This window comes from Mustela nivalis, assembly GCF_964662115.1.
Source record: "Mustela nivalis genome assembly, chromosome: 10".
Lineage (NCBI taxonomy): Eukaryota > Metazoa > Chordata > Mammalia > Carnivora > Mustelidae > Mustela > Mustela nivalis.
The window spans coordinates 39,666,916-39,679,636 of record NC_139029.1 but is presented as its reverse complement, the minus strand read 5'-3'; the positions used below and the strand labels follow the sequence as shown (position 1 = coordinate 39,679,636).

The 12,721-nt window shown below is 45.0% G+C and overlaps 1 protein-coding gene across 3 annotated transcripts in view; it reads left to right on the top strand.

Annotated features, from left to right (window-relative positions):
• Positions 1–1,712: 1,712 nt before the first annotated feature.
• RAB3B (RAB3B, member RAS oncogene family) overlaps positions 1,713–12,721 on the top strand; it is a 76,220-nt gene continuing 65,211 nt past the window's right edge. Inside the window, exons 1-2 of one of the 3 annotated variants that reach the window (XM_082688468.1) lie at positions 1,713–1,774; positions 12,216–12,443. In XM_082688468.1, the coding sequence (XP_082544594.1) occupies positions 12,216–12,443 (228 nt within the window). In that variant the 5' untranslated portion in view covers positions 1,713–1,774. Of the gene's footprint in view, positions 1,947–12,215; positions 12,444–12,721 lie in introns of all 3 variants that reach the window. The other 2 variants (XM_082688466.1, XM_082688467.1) reach the window with 2 other exon arrangements.

Sequence of the window (12,721 nt, the reverse complement as noted above, 5' to 3'; positions counted from 1 at the left end):
ATAAACACAACACCATCTGTTCTCATATTGTTTCACAACTTTAAAAGTTGTTTTATATGTTATCTCATTATTCCTGTGAAGAATGAATAGTCATTATCATTACACCAATTTTGAAGTGAGTAAACTAGGGCCTGGTAGGAGACAAGGAGTGAGGGAACAGGTAGTATAAGATATTTGATTTTAAGATCACAGAGGCACTAGTTTGGGGTTAGTAAGAAGTTTAGGGTGTGACCATGGGAGCCAGTGGCCAAAGTGACATGAGGAGACCAAGGACTGAGGGATCAGGAAACCACGTGGCTACTGATGTCAGGATGGCAGGGCAGGGGATAATGAGAATAACCGCAAGCAAAGGATTGACATTTTCAATGCATACGGAATAATTGGGGGCCAGTGTGACATTTGTGATGAGTAGAAGGAGGTATGGCTGAAGAGCAAAGGAGAAGGAATTCTTACAGAAGGGTAGGAGTGGCAATGCTGACTCCACCCCCTAGTTTTAGGGAGTGGGAAAGTGAGAAACCTTCTTGCAGAAGGGCTACAAGAGGAGTCCTGGAAGAGGGTCAAGTTTCAACAAAGGCAAAGAAATAACCTGAAAACTCTCTGAAGAAGCAGAGGATGTAGGAGAGTTTATTGGTAAAGGAACAGGATTCTAGAGGGCACAGTGGAAAGGTCTGCCGGGAAGGTGGGCAGTGGGAAGGTGAGTGAAGGGGAGGAGGATGGAGAAGCTCAGAAATGTATAAGGATGAGTCTGAGAGAGAAGTTAGACAACCAGAGGGACTATCAATTGGGCAGTTTCCCAGGTTGGAGAGACAAATTGCGATAGGGTCATAATGGAACTTTGGGGAAAATGGTTTTGGTATTTGACTCCGACCTCTAAGATTTGAAATGGGAGAAGAGTGTGGGGAAGAATGATGATTCTAAATTAAAACTGGCAACTACCCCTATGCTCTTGGGAAGATTTAAAGTGAAGTCCAAGTTAGGATGGGAGATCAAATGCCTCCTGTACTTGCCTCCTCTGACAGAATTGGGGCTTCCTAATGAAGGCAATAACAGTTTCTCACTCCAAGCTACTGCTAGCAATGGGGAGCCATTGGAAGTTTTTATTTTGTTTTGTTTTAATAAGGTTGATGGTAACATGGTGACATCTAGAACAATCACTCAGGCTGCTGGTGTGCAGGATGAATTGAAGAGTGTAGGTGGGGAGATCTATTAGGAGGTAGTTACATTAGTCCAGGAAAGAAGTGATGAGGTCTGAACCAGGGTGAGAGCTGTGGAGATGGAGAGGAAGGGCAGGGATAGGATATATTAAGGAGCTTTTATTACCAGACTGATAGGATGTGGGAAATGAAGGAGTGCATAGACTAGAGGACAATGCCCAGGCTTCTGACTTAGTTTCCTCTTGTAGTCAGCGGCCCAGGTTCTGCCTTTCTCCCTGGGCTTTTGTGGGTATGAAGCAATAGGACAGGAGAGTGCTTTGGAGATGGCAAAGCTGCATACCCATCATCATCATCTACATTATTATCAAAGCTCTCTGATCACCATACATAGTAAGTTCAGTCTATTGAATGAGATGTGACAATTAAGACAAATCACGGTAGTCACCCAGAAATCGGCGAACTCGGGGTGGAGGGGGCGAGTCCAAGATACAACAAATTTCCTGCACCTGCCGGCCCCTGGAGCCCGGGGCGGAGCGAACACGGACCCCGCCCCTAGGCGGGGAGTGGGTGGGGCCTGGATGCGACGGTAGCGGAGCGGAGCGGGAGCCGGAGCCTTAGCGGTAAGTAGCCGCGGTGGGTGCTAGACCCGAGCTGCACAGACTCGCACGGACTCGCACCGCCCCGCGCCGCCCTGCCCGAAAACCCGGCAGAGCCTTCTGCCGCGTGCCGCCAGGTCCGCCGTCCCTCTGCTTTACCAGCAGCCAGCCGCTCGTCCCGCACCCGGAGTCCCAGGTAAGGGGCGCGGTTCGGGCACCCCGCCCGGAGAGAATCTGGGACCCACCCCAGCTCGGGGCACTGGCGACAGCGAGCGGGCGCTGAGGAGTGCGGGCAGCGGAGGGGACACCGAGCATAAGGGACTGGGGGAGGCCGCTGAGGAGGGGGCACCATGGCCGGGAGAAAGGCGCGTAGCCTGGGAAGGGGCGCTGGGGGGGTGGTCCTACCAGACTGCGAGGACGGCGAGGGGTGCTCCGAGGGCAGGGGGCTGCGGCAGGTGGGAAAGGGGTGGCCACTGGAGCGCAGTAGGGGCTTGATGGGGGGAAACATGAGGCGTTGGGGGCGGGGAGATGTAAGGCGGGATCGAGAGGGGCAGTGCGGGAAGGGGGTGCCAGGCCGCCGAGAGGCGTGAAGCGGGCGCTGAGCGAGGGCACTGAGGACAGCGAGAGTAAGGGGGCGGCGTGGAGGGCAGTAGACCCGGTCCGCAGGGGTCGTGGTGAGCTGAGAGGAGTGAGGTGATGAGGCGCTGGGCAGAGATGGGTGTTGGTCGGGGAGAGGGGAAGAGGGCGAGGGCATGTGAATTGAGAGCTGGGAGCGAAAGGGATGCGGAGCCTGAGGCCAGCTTGTCGCGGGCACGGGGGATAACCGTGAGTGGGGGCTGGGGGGGTGGGGCTCGGAGGAGGGAAGCCTGCAAGAATGGGAAGGTGGGAGGCAAGGCTGGGTCTACCCAGACTGCAGAGGAAGGGGGCGGGGAGCTGGTGGAGGGAGAAGGCAGTGGCCTTGGATATGGGCAGTGGGCGCCTGAGTTCTGGCTAGGAGTGGGAGTGGAGGGGCACTGACGGCTGGGGGTGGAGAAACTGTCTGGGAGCTTGGAGAAATTAGGATAGTGGGTGTGTTGGGTTAGGTTGGGGAGGAAGGCAGGTATGGGTTGTGTGAGGGTGGAAAGATAATCGGACCCGTGCGGAGTCCATAGACACCCAGGTGCTAAATCTGTCTTAGCTATTCAGAAGGCCTAGGAGGGGGTGCAGGCGCTGAACTCTGTTACACCACCACCTGGGATCACAGACAAGAGAATTTTGGATAGAAAAATTCATCCACTGGCTGCCTCTGTTCCTGAATCCAGATGTAGGAAGGACTTTAGGGAGGGCAGGGTGGCAGCCTCTGGAAGCTAATACAGGTGTGGAGGTGAGTGGGAGAAAGACAGGGCCCTCCACCCCAACTTCCTGAAATTCAGATGGAAAGGGGTTGGGGACAGTAAAAGGAGTGTGTGTTTACCGGTGGCTGTCCACCTGTTCTGTGCATATAAAGGGAAGACCATGGAATACCATGAAAAGCCCTGGCTGTAATAGTGGGAAATCCCACATTGTGTTAGCCAGAGAAGACATTTTGCCAGAAGATGATGGGTAACGGAAGTCTTTCTGGTCATGAAGGAATTAGCCAGCAGTGGAAGAGTTGTGTGCCTATCAGAGGAAACACTATGGGAAAAGGCAAAACTCTAAAATTATCTGCAGTCCAATAAATAAATCTCCAGTTTCTTAAGGAATATGATGTGAAGAGAGATAGCAATAACCCATAGAGGATGTTTTAAAAGGCTTCTGCCCTAAGCTCAGAACTCCGTACAGTTCCTTTCCACCTCCCCAGAGTACAGAATGGGGTGCAGTGCACAGTAGATCTCAGTGAATGTTGATTCAGTGTACAACTGACCTGTGCTGGTGCTCCTGCCTCCAATTCACTCATTACTCTCCCCCCTCAATTGTTGTAAGAAGCAAATATGGTAACATGGGTGAAAAGAGCTTCATAAACTGTAAAGCAGTGTACAAAAGAGAGAGGCCACTAATATTATGCAGGTATGCCTACATTCTGTGCAAGATAAAATGCATCGAGAGCACTTAATAGAGTGCCTGGCATTTAGTAGGTGTGCAATAAATGGTAGCTATTATGATACAGTTTCTGTGGCTTGAAGAGACTTGGGGAAATAGTGAAGAGGTGGGCTGGGCTAGGCTGACTGTACTGGGTTGGGGAATCTCTAAAGAAAAGTTGAATTAGGGGCTCCTGGGTGGGTCAGTTGCTATCTGCCTTCAGCTGGGGTCATGATCCCAGGGTCCTGGAATCCAGCCCACATTGGGCACCCAGCTCAGCGGGTAGCCTGCTTCTCCCTCTTCCACTCTCCCTGGTGGTGTTGCCTCTCTCACTGTGTCTCTGTCAAAGAAAGAAATAAAATCTTTGGGAAAAAAAAAAGGTTGAATTAAACAAGTTAGTAGTGTGGCTTTAGGACAGAGTTTGCATATAATAGGGTGAGGTCCATATTTGCCCAACTCCTTGCCTATCCTCACAAAGTAAATGTTCCCAATGAGAAGATGGAGTACGTTTATTGAGCACCTGCTATATGTCATATATTATCTAGATGCTTTACCAACATTGACTGTAATTTTCCCAACAATGCCTGTGTTACAAATGAGGAAACTGTGTCTTAGTCATGTAAAATTTCTTGTCAAAGTCTCACAACTAATAAATGACAGATCTGGAAACTGAATCTAGTTTGTTTGATTTGGAACCCTAAGCTAGTTCTACTACCTAGGATGACTTGGTAGAAGAAAACATGAAGCAGACAGACAAAAAAAAAAAAAAAAAAGAGGTTTATAAAACACTCTCCCATATATTGGTTTTAATTCTTGCAACAGTTTACCAGGAAGTCTTTGATTAACTCATTTTATAGATGAGAAAATTGATCTGCCTAAGGTTTACAACTGCTGAAAGAGCCAGGGCTCAATCCAGGTCTCTCGGACTCAATTTGTGCTCTATCAAAAGAGAGTTCAGGGGTGACTGAGTGGCTCAGTTGGTTAAGCATCTGCCTTCAGTTCGGGTCATGATCCCAGGGTCTTGGGATCGAGCCCTATGTCAGGCTTTCTGCTCAGTGGGGAGCCTGCTTCTCCCTCTCCCTCTGCTGATCCCCCTGCTTATTCTCTCCCTTTCTCTGTCAAATGAATAAATAAAATCTTAAAAAAAAAAAACAGAAAAACAAAGAGAAGTTCAGGGTGCCTGGTTGGTTCAGTTGGTTAAGTGTCTGTCTACCTTCAGCCCAAGTGATGATCTTAGGGTCCTGGATCAAGTCTAGTGTTGAGCTCCCTGCTCAGCGGGGAGTCTGCTTCTCCCGCTGTCTCTCCCTCTCTGTGCTCCCTCTCTCTTTCTCTGAAATAAATAAACAAGATCTTAAAAAAGAAAGAGAGAAAGAGAGAGGCTCAATCATTAACTTGTTTACTGCATGTAATGAGTTGATCTCTTACCATATTTTCGGGCTCTCTCCTACTCTCTCCCCTCTTTCCTAGCTGGAGTTAGCTTCTTAGTGCTTCTTTCTGCTGCCTATCAGACTGAAAGCCTTGTTTTTCATACCAGTCCTCAGAGGGGTCGTTTCCTTCTTTCCCGCAGCTTGGGACCAGAGATGACTTCTCAGATGGTCCCTGGGCCTTCATCTTTATTGCTTGTCACGGACACAGTGAGCTACCCAGCTGTATCATTTATGTGACTGGCACAAAAGACAGGGAAGATCTGACTGATGATTATCTTACAAATGTGTTCTGCACTCACCACTGTGCCGTGACCTGTCTGCTCATATCTGCCTCAGGCGGCTGCCTGCTGGGATGCTTTTTGCCTCTCTTCCAGATGTCCGTGTAGCCCCTGCCACCTTGCTGAAAAGATTCCCTGGGAGGCCTCCATCTGAATATGCCTTTCAGCAGAACCTCTCTGCCCTCCACCTCTCCCTATTCTCACACCACCTACTGGGAAAGCTACGCTGTGTGCACATCAACAGATCTTGACAGTACAGTATGGCAGGTGGTAGAAAAGAGCTGCGCAGGGTGCTGAAGATGCTTCTTTACTCACTCTAAACATGTTGAAGTTTGAAATTTTCCTAAGCCTAATCCAGTCTGGGAGTCATTAAATAATAGAAGGTCTAGTTATGATACTCCAACTGACTTGCTGTATGACCTTGGACAAATCACTTCTCTTTAGGAAGCCTCTTTTTTTTAACCTGTGAAATGAAGGGAAGTGGATCAGATTAGGAACTGAAACTAGTTTTTACTCTTGCCTCACTCCCTGTGGCAGACGTAGCTCATAAAGGCAGGCACCTTCCCCATCGATTCTCCAACGAGGCCACATGTGTTTTTCTCAACACAGTTTAAGAGACACATTTATATGGATTCTCTTACTTAAAATCCACCGCAGCTTTCGGAGGTAGGTAATATTATCATATCATAGATGAGAACACTGAGGGTCAGAGTTTAAATGACTTGCCCAAGTTCATACGTTGAATTTTGGGAAAACTGGGACCAGGAGCCAGCCTTTTTGTTATGGTAAAGCTGCCACTCCCAGTTCTGTTCTTCCAAAAATCTAAGAGCGTAAACAGCTGCGTCAGAGAAAATGAAGACTAATAATATGATATTTACATAAATAGTCTGGCACATGGCAATGCTCAGTAAATGTTTATTGAGAGGTGTAACGTACCCTAAAGATTTGCTATAGGTCCAGTGTTGACAGGGTGTAAGGATGGATAAAACTCAGAGGAATCCAGAAGAGGAGCCTAATTGTAAAACAAACTCCAGTGATGTAGTCCAGATTAGGAAGAGAGCAGTTCAACAGGATTTGACTGCAGAAGTGAATTAAAGGGGCCAATGAAATAATATTTATTGAGTACCTCTCATGGGCCAAGAAACCGTGCTAGATTAATTACATATGGCAACTGCTCATTCTGTTTATACCACAACTCTGTGAAGGAGGTAGTGTTTTCTCTATTGTAAAGTAAAAATGCTGTGACTTAGAGAGGTGATATGACTTGCCCAAAAATTCAGCTGAGGAATAGAGCAGGGATTTTGAACTTTGCTCTAACAAGGCACGGTACTAAGTCTAGTCTCAAATGTTGGCTGTGAGGCTTGAGCAAATTCTTAATTTCTGGTTCTCAGTTTTTTCTTAATTAAATGGAAATAATAATATCTGTCTTCCTAATTTTACCTCCCATGTTTAGAGGATAAAATGAGATAGAGGTCGTGAAATGAGGTAAGGATCAAATCTGTGTTTTCATAAAGTTACTCAAAGTTTATTTATTTATAACTGCTGATATTTAACCAGCAGTTCCATTTCTAGGGATCTTTCTTAAGGAAAAATAGGAAACTGAGCAAATATTTATGTAAAGATACAATAATTAAGAATAGAAAAATAAAGATATGATATTAAAGAAATGGTCCTATGACACTTCCAAAGGATGGAATATGTAGTCAATTGAAATGACATTTATGAAGAGTTTTAAAAGTCTCAGAAAAAATAGTTATGATATAATGTTAAGTGAAAAGAAGCAGGATAAAAAATGAATGGAAAGGTGCCTGGATGCCTCAGTGGGTTAAGCCTCTACCTTCAGCTCAGGTTATGATCTAGGGTCCTGGGATCGAGTCCCGCATCAGGCTCTCCGCTCAGCAGCGGGCCTGCTTCTCCCCCATCTCTCTGCCTGCCTTTGTGCCTACTTGTGATCTCTGTCAAATAAGTAAATAAAATCTTTAAAAAAATTTAAAAAATGAATGGAAAGTAAGATCTCAGCTATTACAATACACATAGAAGTTAATAGACAAGGATATATGGTATGCTATCATTTATATATAGATAAAAAATATAAACAGACCTCTGTGTTTGTAGATGCAGAGACTAACCCTGAAGAATACATACATTGGTATCATATTTGCCTCTGGGGAGAGGAACAGAGAGACTGGGAATCAGGGGTGAAAGCAGGACTAACTTTTCACTATAAATCTTTAGGTTATATATTACTTATTTTTTATCGTAAAAATTAGGAAAATAATGCCAGCTACAAATGGTGATAAGATAATGCTTGCAAACAGTAAAAGTTTGAATTATTTTCAATGTATGTATTACTTTTTAAATCAACAAATAATAAAATATAAAAACATGGTATTTTGTTGCATAAGAAAATAAGGGAGGGAATACATTTAAATGTTAACAATGACAGTTTCTGAGTGCATGGGGTGTCTTGTATTCTTTTCTAATTTTTTATGATGAATATACACTTTCAAAGCAGAAATTCTGTCTTGTAAACAGAAACGACTGTAAGCAGAGTAGTAGAGGATGGTGTGAGGCTGTTGTGGTTGTTTCCCTTGTTTTAAGTAGAAAAAAAGCATAATTCCTTTGACTTGCCAATTCTTGAAACAGGCTCTGCATTTTGTACCATGAAAAGCTGGAAAGTTAGGGCTGTAAGACAGTTTAAGCAAGCGATGGCACCTCCCCTCTGGTCTCACTCTCTTCTTCCATATACATGATCCACGTGTCCAAGCATCCTGGGCATTTTCCACACCCACCGGTGAGTATTGTCACGAGGCAGATTGATACAGGAATGGGACAGAGGGTCTCAGATAAAGGCTTGAGAGCTGGGAGAAAAGAGAAGGAAGAACAGAGGCCACCCAAGGCTACTGGTGGCATATTAAATGATGTGGGAAACAAAGGCAGAAGAAAAATCATTACATTTCCTTAGTACCTACAGATCATTGACAAGTCTTTGAAACGGGCAGAGTGATATTCCTCTAGGGACTCAACAGTCTACAACTCAGTGTCGACACCCTGCTAAAGGCAGAAGGCCTACTTAACCCAACCTCTCCCCAGTCTTATCTTGATGAGGCAGCAGAAGAGTGGCTGAAGACGAAGCACAAGCTGACACCCTGCAGCCTGCCACCCCTGGCTGGGATTTGTGCAAAGCTCCTCCAGGCATCTCCCAACAACCTAATGTTAAGACCTCAGAGAGAGGGGAAAACAACCTTAACTTGACAATGGCAAGGCACCCATTATCTTGTAGGTCCTCTTTTGCATATAAAAGTTCTTTTGAAACCTCCCTTTTCCTAACTCCCCAACCCCATAGTTTATCATTAGCCACCCCTCATAACCCCATGCAGCAACTCTTTCTGCCCACTGGTCCTATTGGTGTGCTTTAATAAAGTCACCTTTTTGCACCAAAGATGTCTCAAGTATTCTTTCTTGGCCATTGGCTTTGAACCCTGACATCTTTCTTACATCATTAAGGCCTGTTAATAATCCTATATATATCTCAGTGACCTTTCTTCAAGAGAGCTTTCAGTTTTCTACATTTGTCAGTTTCTTGTCCTTGTCACCTCAGAGGCTTATAAAGCTAATTCGTCCAGTCAAAATCTCTTTCTTTTCTTTTGAGGAACAAAAACAGGAATTTCTCTCTTTTTTTTTTTTTATTAAAAAGTTTTTTAGTTTAAATTCAATTAATTAGCATATAATGTACACTCAGTTTCAGAGGTAGATGTCAGTGATTCCTCAGTTGCATATAATACCCAGTGCTCCTTACATCTGGTGCCCTCCTTGATATTTTCATTTGGTTACCCCATATCCCACCTCTGTCTGCTCCAGCAGCCCTCAGTTTGTTTCCTATGATTAAGAGTCTCATAAGAGGTTTATCTCCCTCTCTGAAATTGTCTTAATTTTTTCCTCTCTTCCCCTATGATCCTCTGTTTTGTTTCTTAAATTTCACCTATCAACAAGATCATATGACAGTTATCTTTCTCTGATTGGCTTATTTTGCTTGGCATAACACCCATGGGTTCCATCCACATCATTGCAAATGGCAAGATTTCTTTTTTTTTTTTTGATGGCTGAGTAGTATTCCATTGTATCTGTATACCACACCTTTATCCATTCATCTGTTGATGGACATCTGGGCGCTTTCCATAATTTGACTATTGTAGACATTGCTGCTATAAACATTGGGGTGCACGTGACCTTTAGGACCACTACATTTGTATCTTTGGGGTAAATACCCAGTAGTGCAATTGTAGGGTACTTCTATTTTCAACTTTTTGAGGAAACTCCATACTGTTTTCCAGACTGTCTGCACCAGTTTGCATTCCCACTAACAGTGTAGGAGGGCTCCCCTTTCTCCACATCCTTGCCAGCATCTGTCATTTCCTGACTTGTTAATTTTAGCCATTCTGACTGGTGTGAGGTGGTACCTCTTTGTGATGAGTGATGTTGAGCATTTTTTCATTGTCTGTTAGTCATCTGGATGTCTTCTTTGGAAAAATGTCTGTTCATAACTTCTGCCCATTTCTTGATTAGATTATTTATTCCTTGGGTGTTGAGTTTGATAAGTTGTTTATAGAGTTTGGGTACTAGCTCTTCACTGATAGGTCGTTTGCAAATATCTGCTTCCATTCTGTCTGTTGTCTTTTGGTTTTGTTGACTCTTTCCTTCAAAAACAAATTTCTAAAGAGAGTGACACCCTGGACATTATCTCATGTGAGGACTGTCCTCCCACCCTCCTCTGATCACTTACACAGCCTGTCCAAGAACCCAGTGCTGAGCATAAGGAGAGATTGCAGGTGGACAAGTAGGGCACCTGCTGCTCCAATAGGACTGTGGGGCCGAGTGCTGGATTATGGGGTTCAGATCCAAAGTGATCTAGGAAAGGTGGCAGGTTTGAGAGAGCTGGGATCTCAGGGAAGGCCTGGCACATAAATAAATACTTGCTGAATGGATGAGTGAGCAAATAAGAAAATAAATAAACAAAGGATTGAGGCTTTAAAGGATTTGGAACAATAATGACTTATATTCGCAGCTGTGTGGGATTTACCAGTTTATTAAAGTCTTACTTATTGTTATCTCATTTGAGTCCTGTAACAGCCCTGTAAGAAAAGCAGGACAGAAATTGTCCTTTCCATTTTCCAGATGATGAGATTGAGTCCCAGAGGGATGATGTAATTTTTATTAATCCAGAACACATTTACTGAGTGCTTATTATATATATACTAGGACTTGTGCTAGAGGAGAAAGATGCAGAAATGAAGCACATTAAGTCCAAGATACTTGGTCTGAAGGAGTAGCTGGAGTGGTAAACAGTTTTGAAATGATACCAGGACTGATAGTGTACTCTGGGGGCATGGAGGCAGGAGTGTAAGACTTTGCCTTGCACAGGGAAGGTGAGACTTCATTTAGATCTATAAGGAGGAAGATGAGTTTCTTAGAAGGGTATTGTAAACAGAAAGAATATGTGTCTAAAGGAACAAAGCAAGAAATAACATGACATATTTCAAGTATGTCATTTTAAAAGTGGCATAAAAGGGGGTGCCTGGGTGGCTCAGTGGGTTAAGCCTCTGCCTTCGGCTCAGGTCATGATCTCAGGGTCCTGGGATCGAGCCCTGCATCAGGCTCTCTGCTCAGCCGGGAGCCAGCTTCCTCCTATCTCTCTCTGCCTGTCTCTCTGCCTACTTATGATCTCTGTCAAGTAAATAAATAAAATCTTTAAAAAAAAAAGTGGCATAAAAGGTGTAAGAGTGGCACAGGTTGGTAGGGAGAAGGCTGAGGTGAAGATAAATTTTAGAGAGTTTATTCTTTGGTTAGTTGGTTCTTTGTCAGGTTAACCTGTTTAACCTAAACAGGTTAAAGATCTTTAGATCTTTAGAGCCATGGGGAGCCATGAACGTTTTTGAAGGAAGGGAATGATAACCCTATGCTGAGCCTCTCCTGGGATATTCATGTGTTTACTGTTTTCATTTTTTCTTTTCAAAATTTAGCTCAGGAGCTGCCTCCTGTGGGAGACTCTCCTTGACCATGATGCCTTCTTTTTATTTATTTATTTATTTATTTAACAGATTGAGAGAGAGAGAGAGAGAGAGAGAGAGAGATTACAAGTAGGCAGAGAGGCAGGCAGAGAGAGTTGGGTGGGGGGGAAGCAGGCTCCCTGCTGAGCAGAGAGCCCGATGCAGGGCTCAATCCCAGGGCCCTGAGATCATGACCTGAGCCGAGAGCAGAGAACCAACCCACTGAGCCACCCAGGCGTCCTGACCATCATGCCTTCTAAGTGGGTTGGATGTTAGATGTTTCTTGTGAGCTTTCTGGGCCAAGGCTTCCCTCCATCTTATGACTTATCTATTGCCTTGTTACCTGTGTTTACATGCTTTTTCACTCTAATCTGTGGCCACTCAAAGGTTATATCCCTTGTCTGATTCATATTTGTAGTCCCTATACTCAGCACAGGACTTGACCCAGAGCAATGTGCTCAGTAAATATTTGCAGAAGGAATGAATGGGAGGAACTGTGTTCCACCCCAATCCTGAGACAACATTTGGAGCAGGTGCAGTACTTGGGTGATTCTGTGGTGTGTGTGTTTCTTCAGTGATGCTTGGGTGGAGTGTATGTGTGTGAATGGTGGAGTGACCATTAATGATTGGTGACACTGGAGGTGTGTTCCTGAGTGACCGCAGGTCTCTCCTACAGATGGCTTCAGTGACTGATACTAAAGCTGGAGTCAAAGATGCTTCTGACCAGAATTTTGACTACATGTTCAAACTGCTTATCATCGGCAACAGCAGCGTTGGTAAAACCTCTTTCCTCTTCCGCTATGCCGATGACACCTTTACCCCAGCCTTCGTCAGCACAGTGGGCATTGACTTCAAGGTGAAGACAGTCTACCGCCATGAAAAGCGAGTGAAACTGCAGATCTGGGTGAGTCCTGGGCATCTTGCATGGGATTATCAGGGGGTGACTAGTCTGCTAGTATAAGGGCTGGGAGGTGGGGGCCAATGTGGAACTTCTGGGTCTTAAGGCATCAAGCACTAGTGCTTTTGAGGGCCTGGCTTCTGGACTGCCCCTTGCTGATTTTATAGAAGATTTTCTCCTCTTGGGGACTCAGTTGTTTCTGCTGCTTAACTGTCTAAGAGGCTTTATCCTGCCCATACAAATGGGTGACCAAGAATCTGGGCTTTGGAGTTAGAAATTTGGAT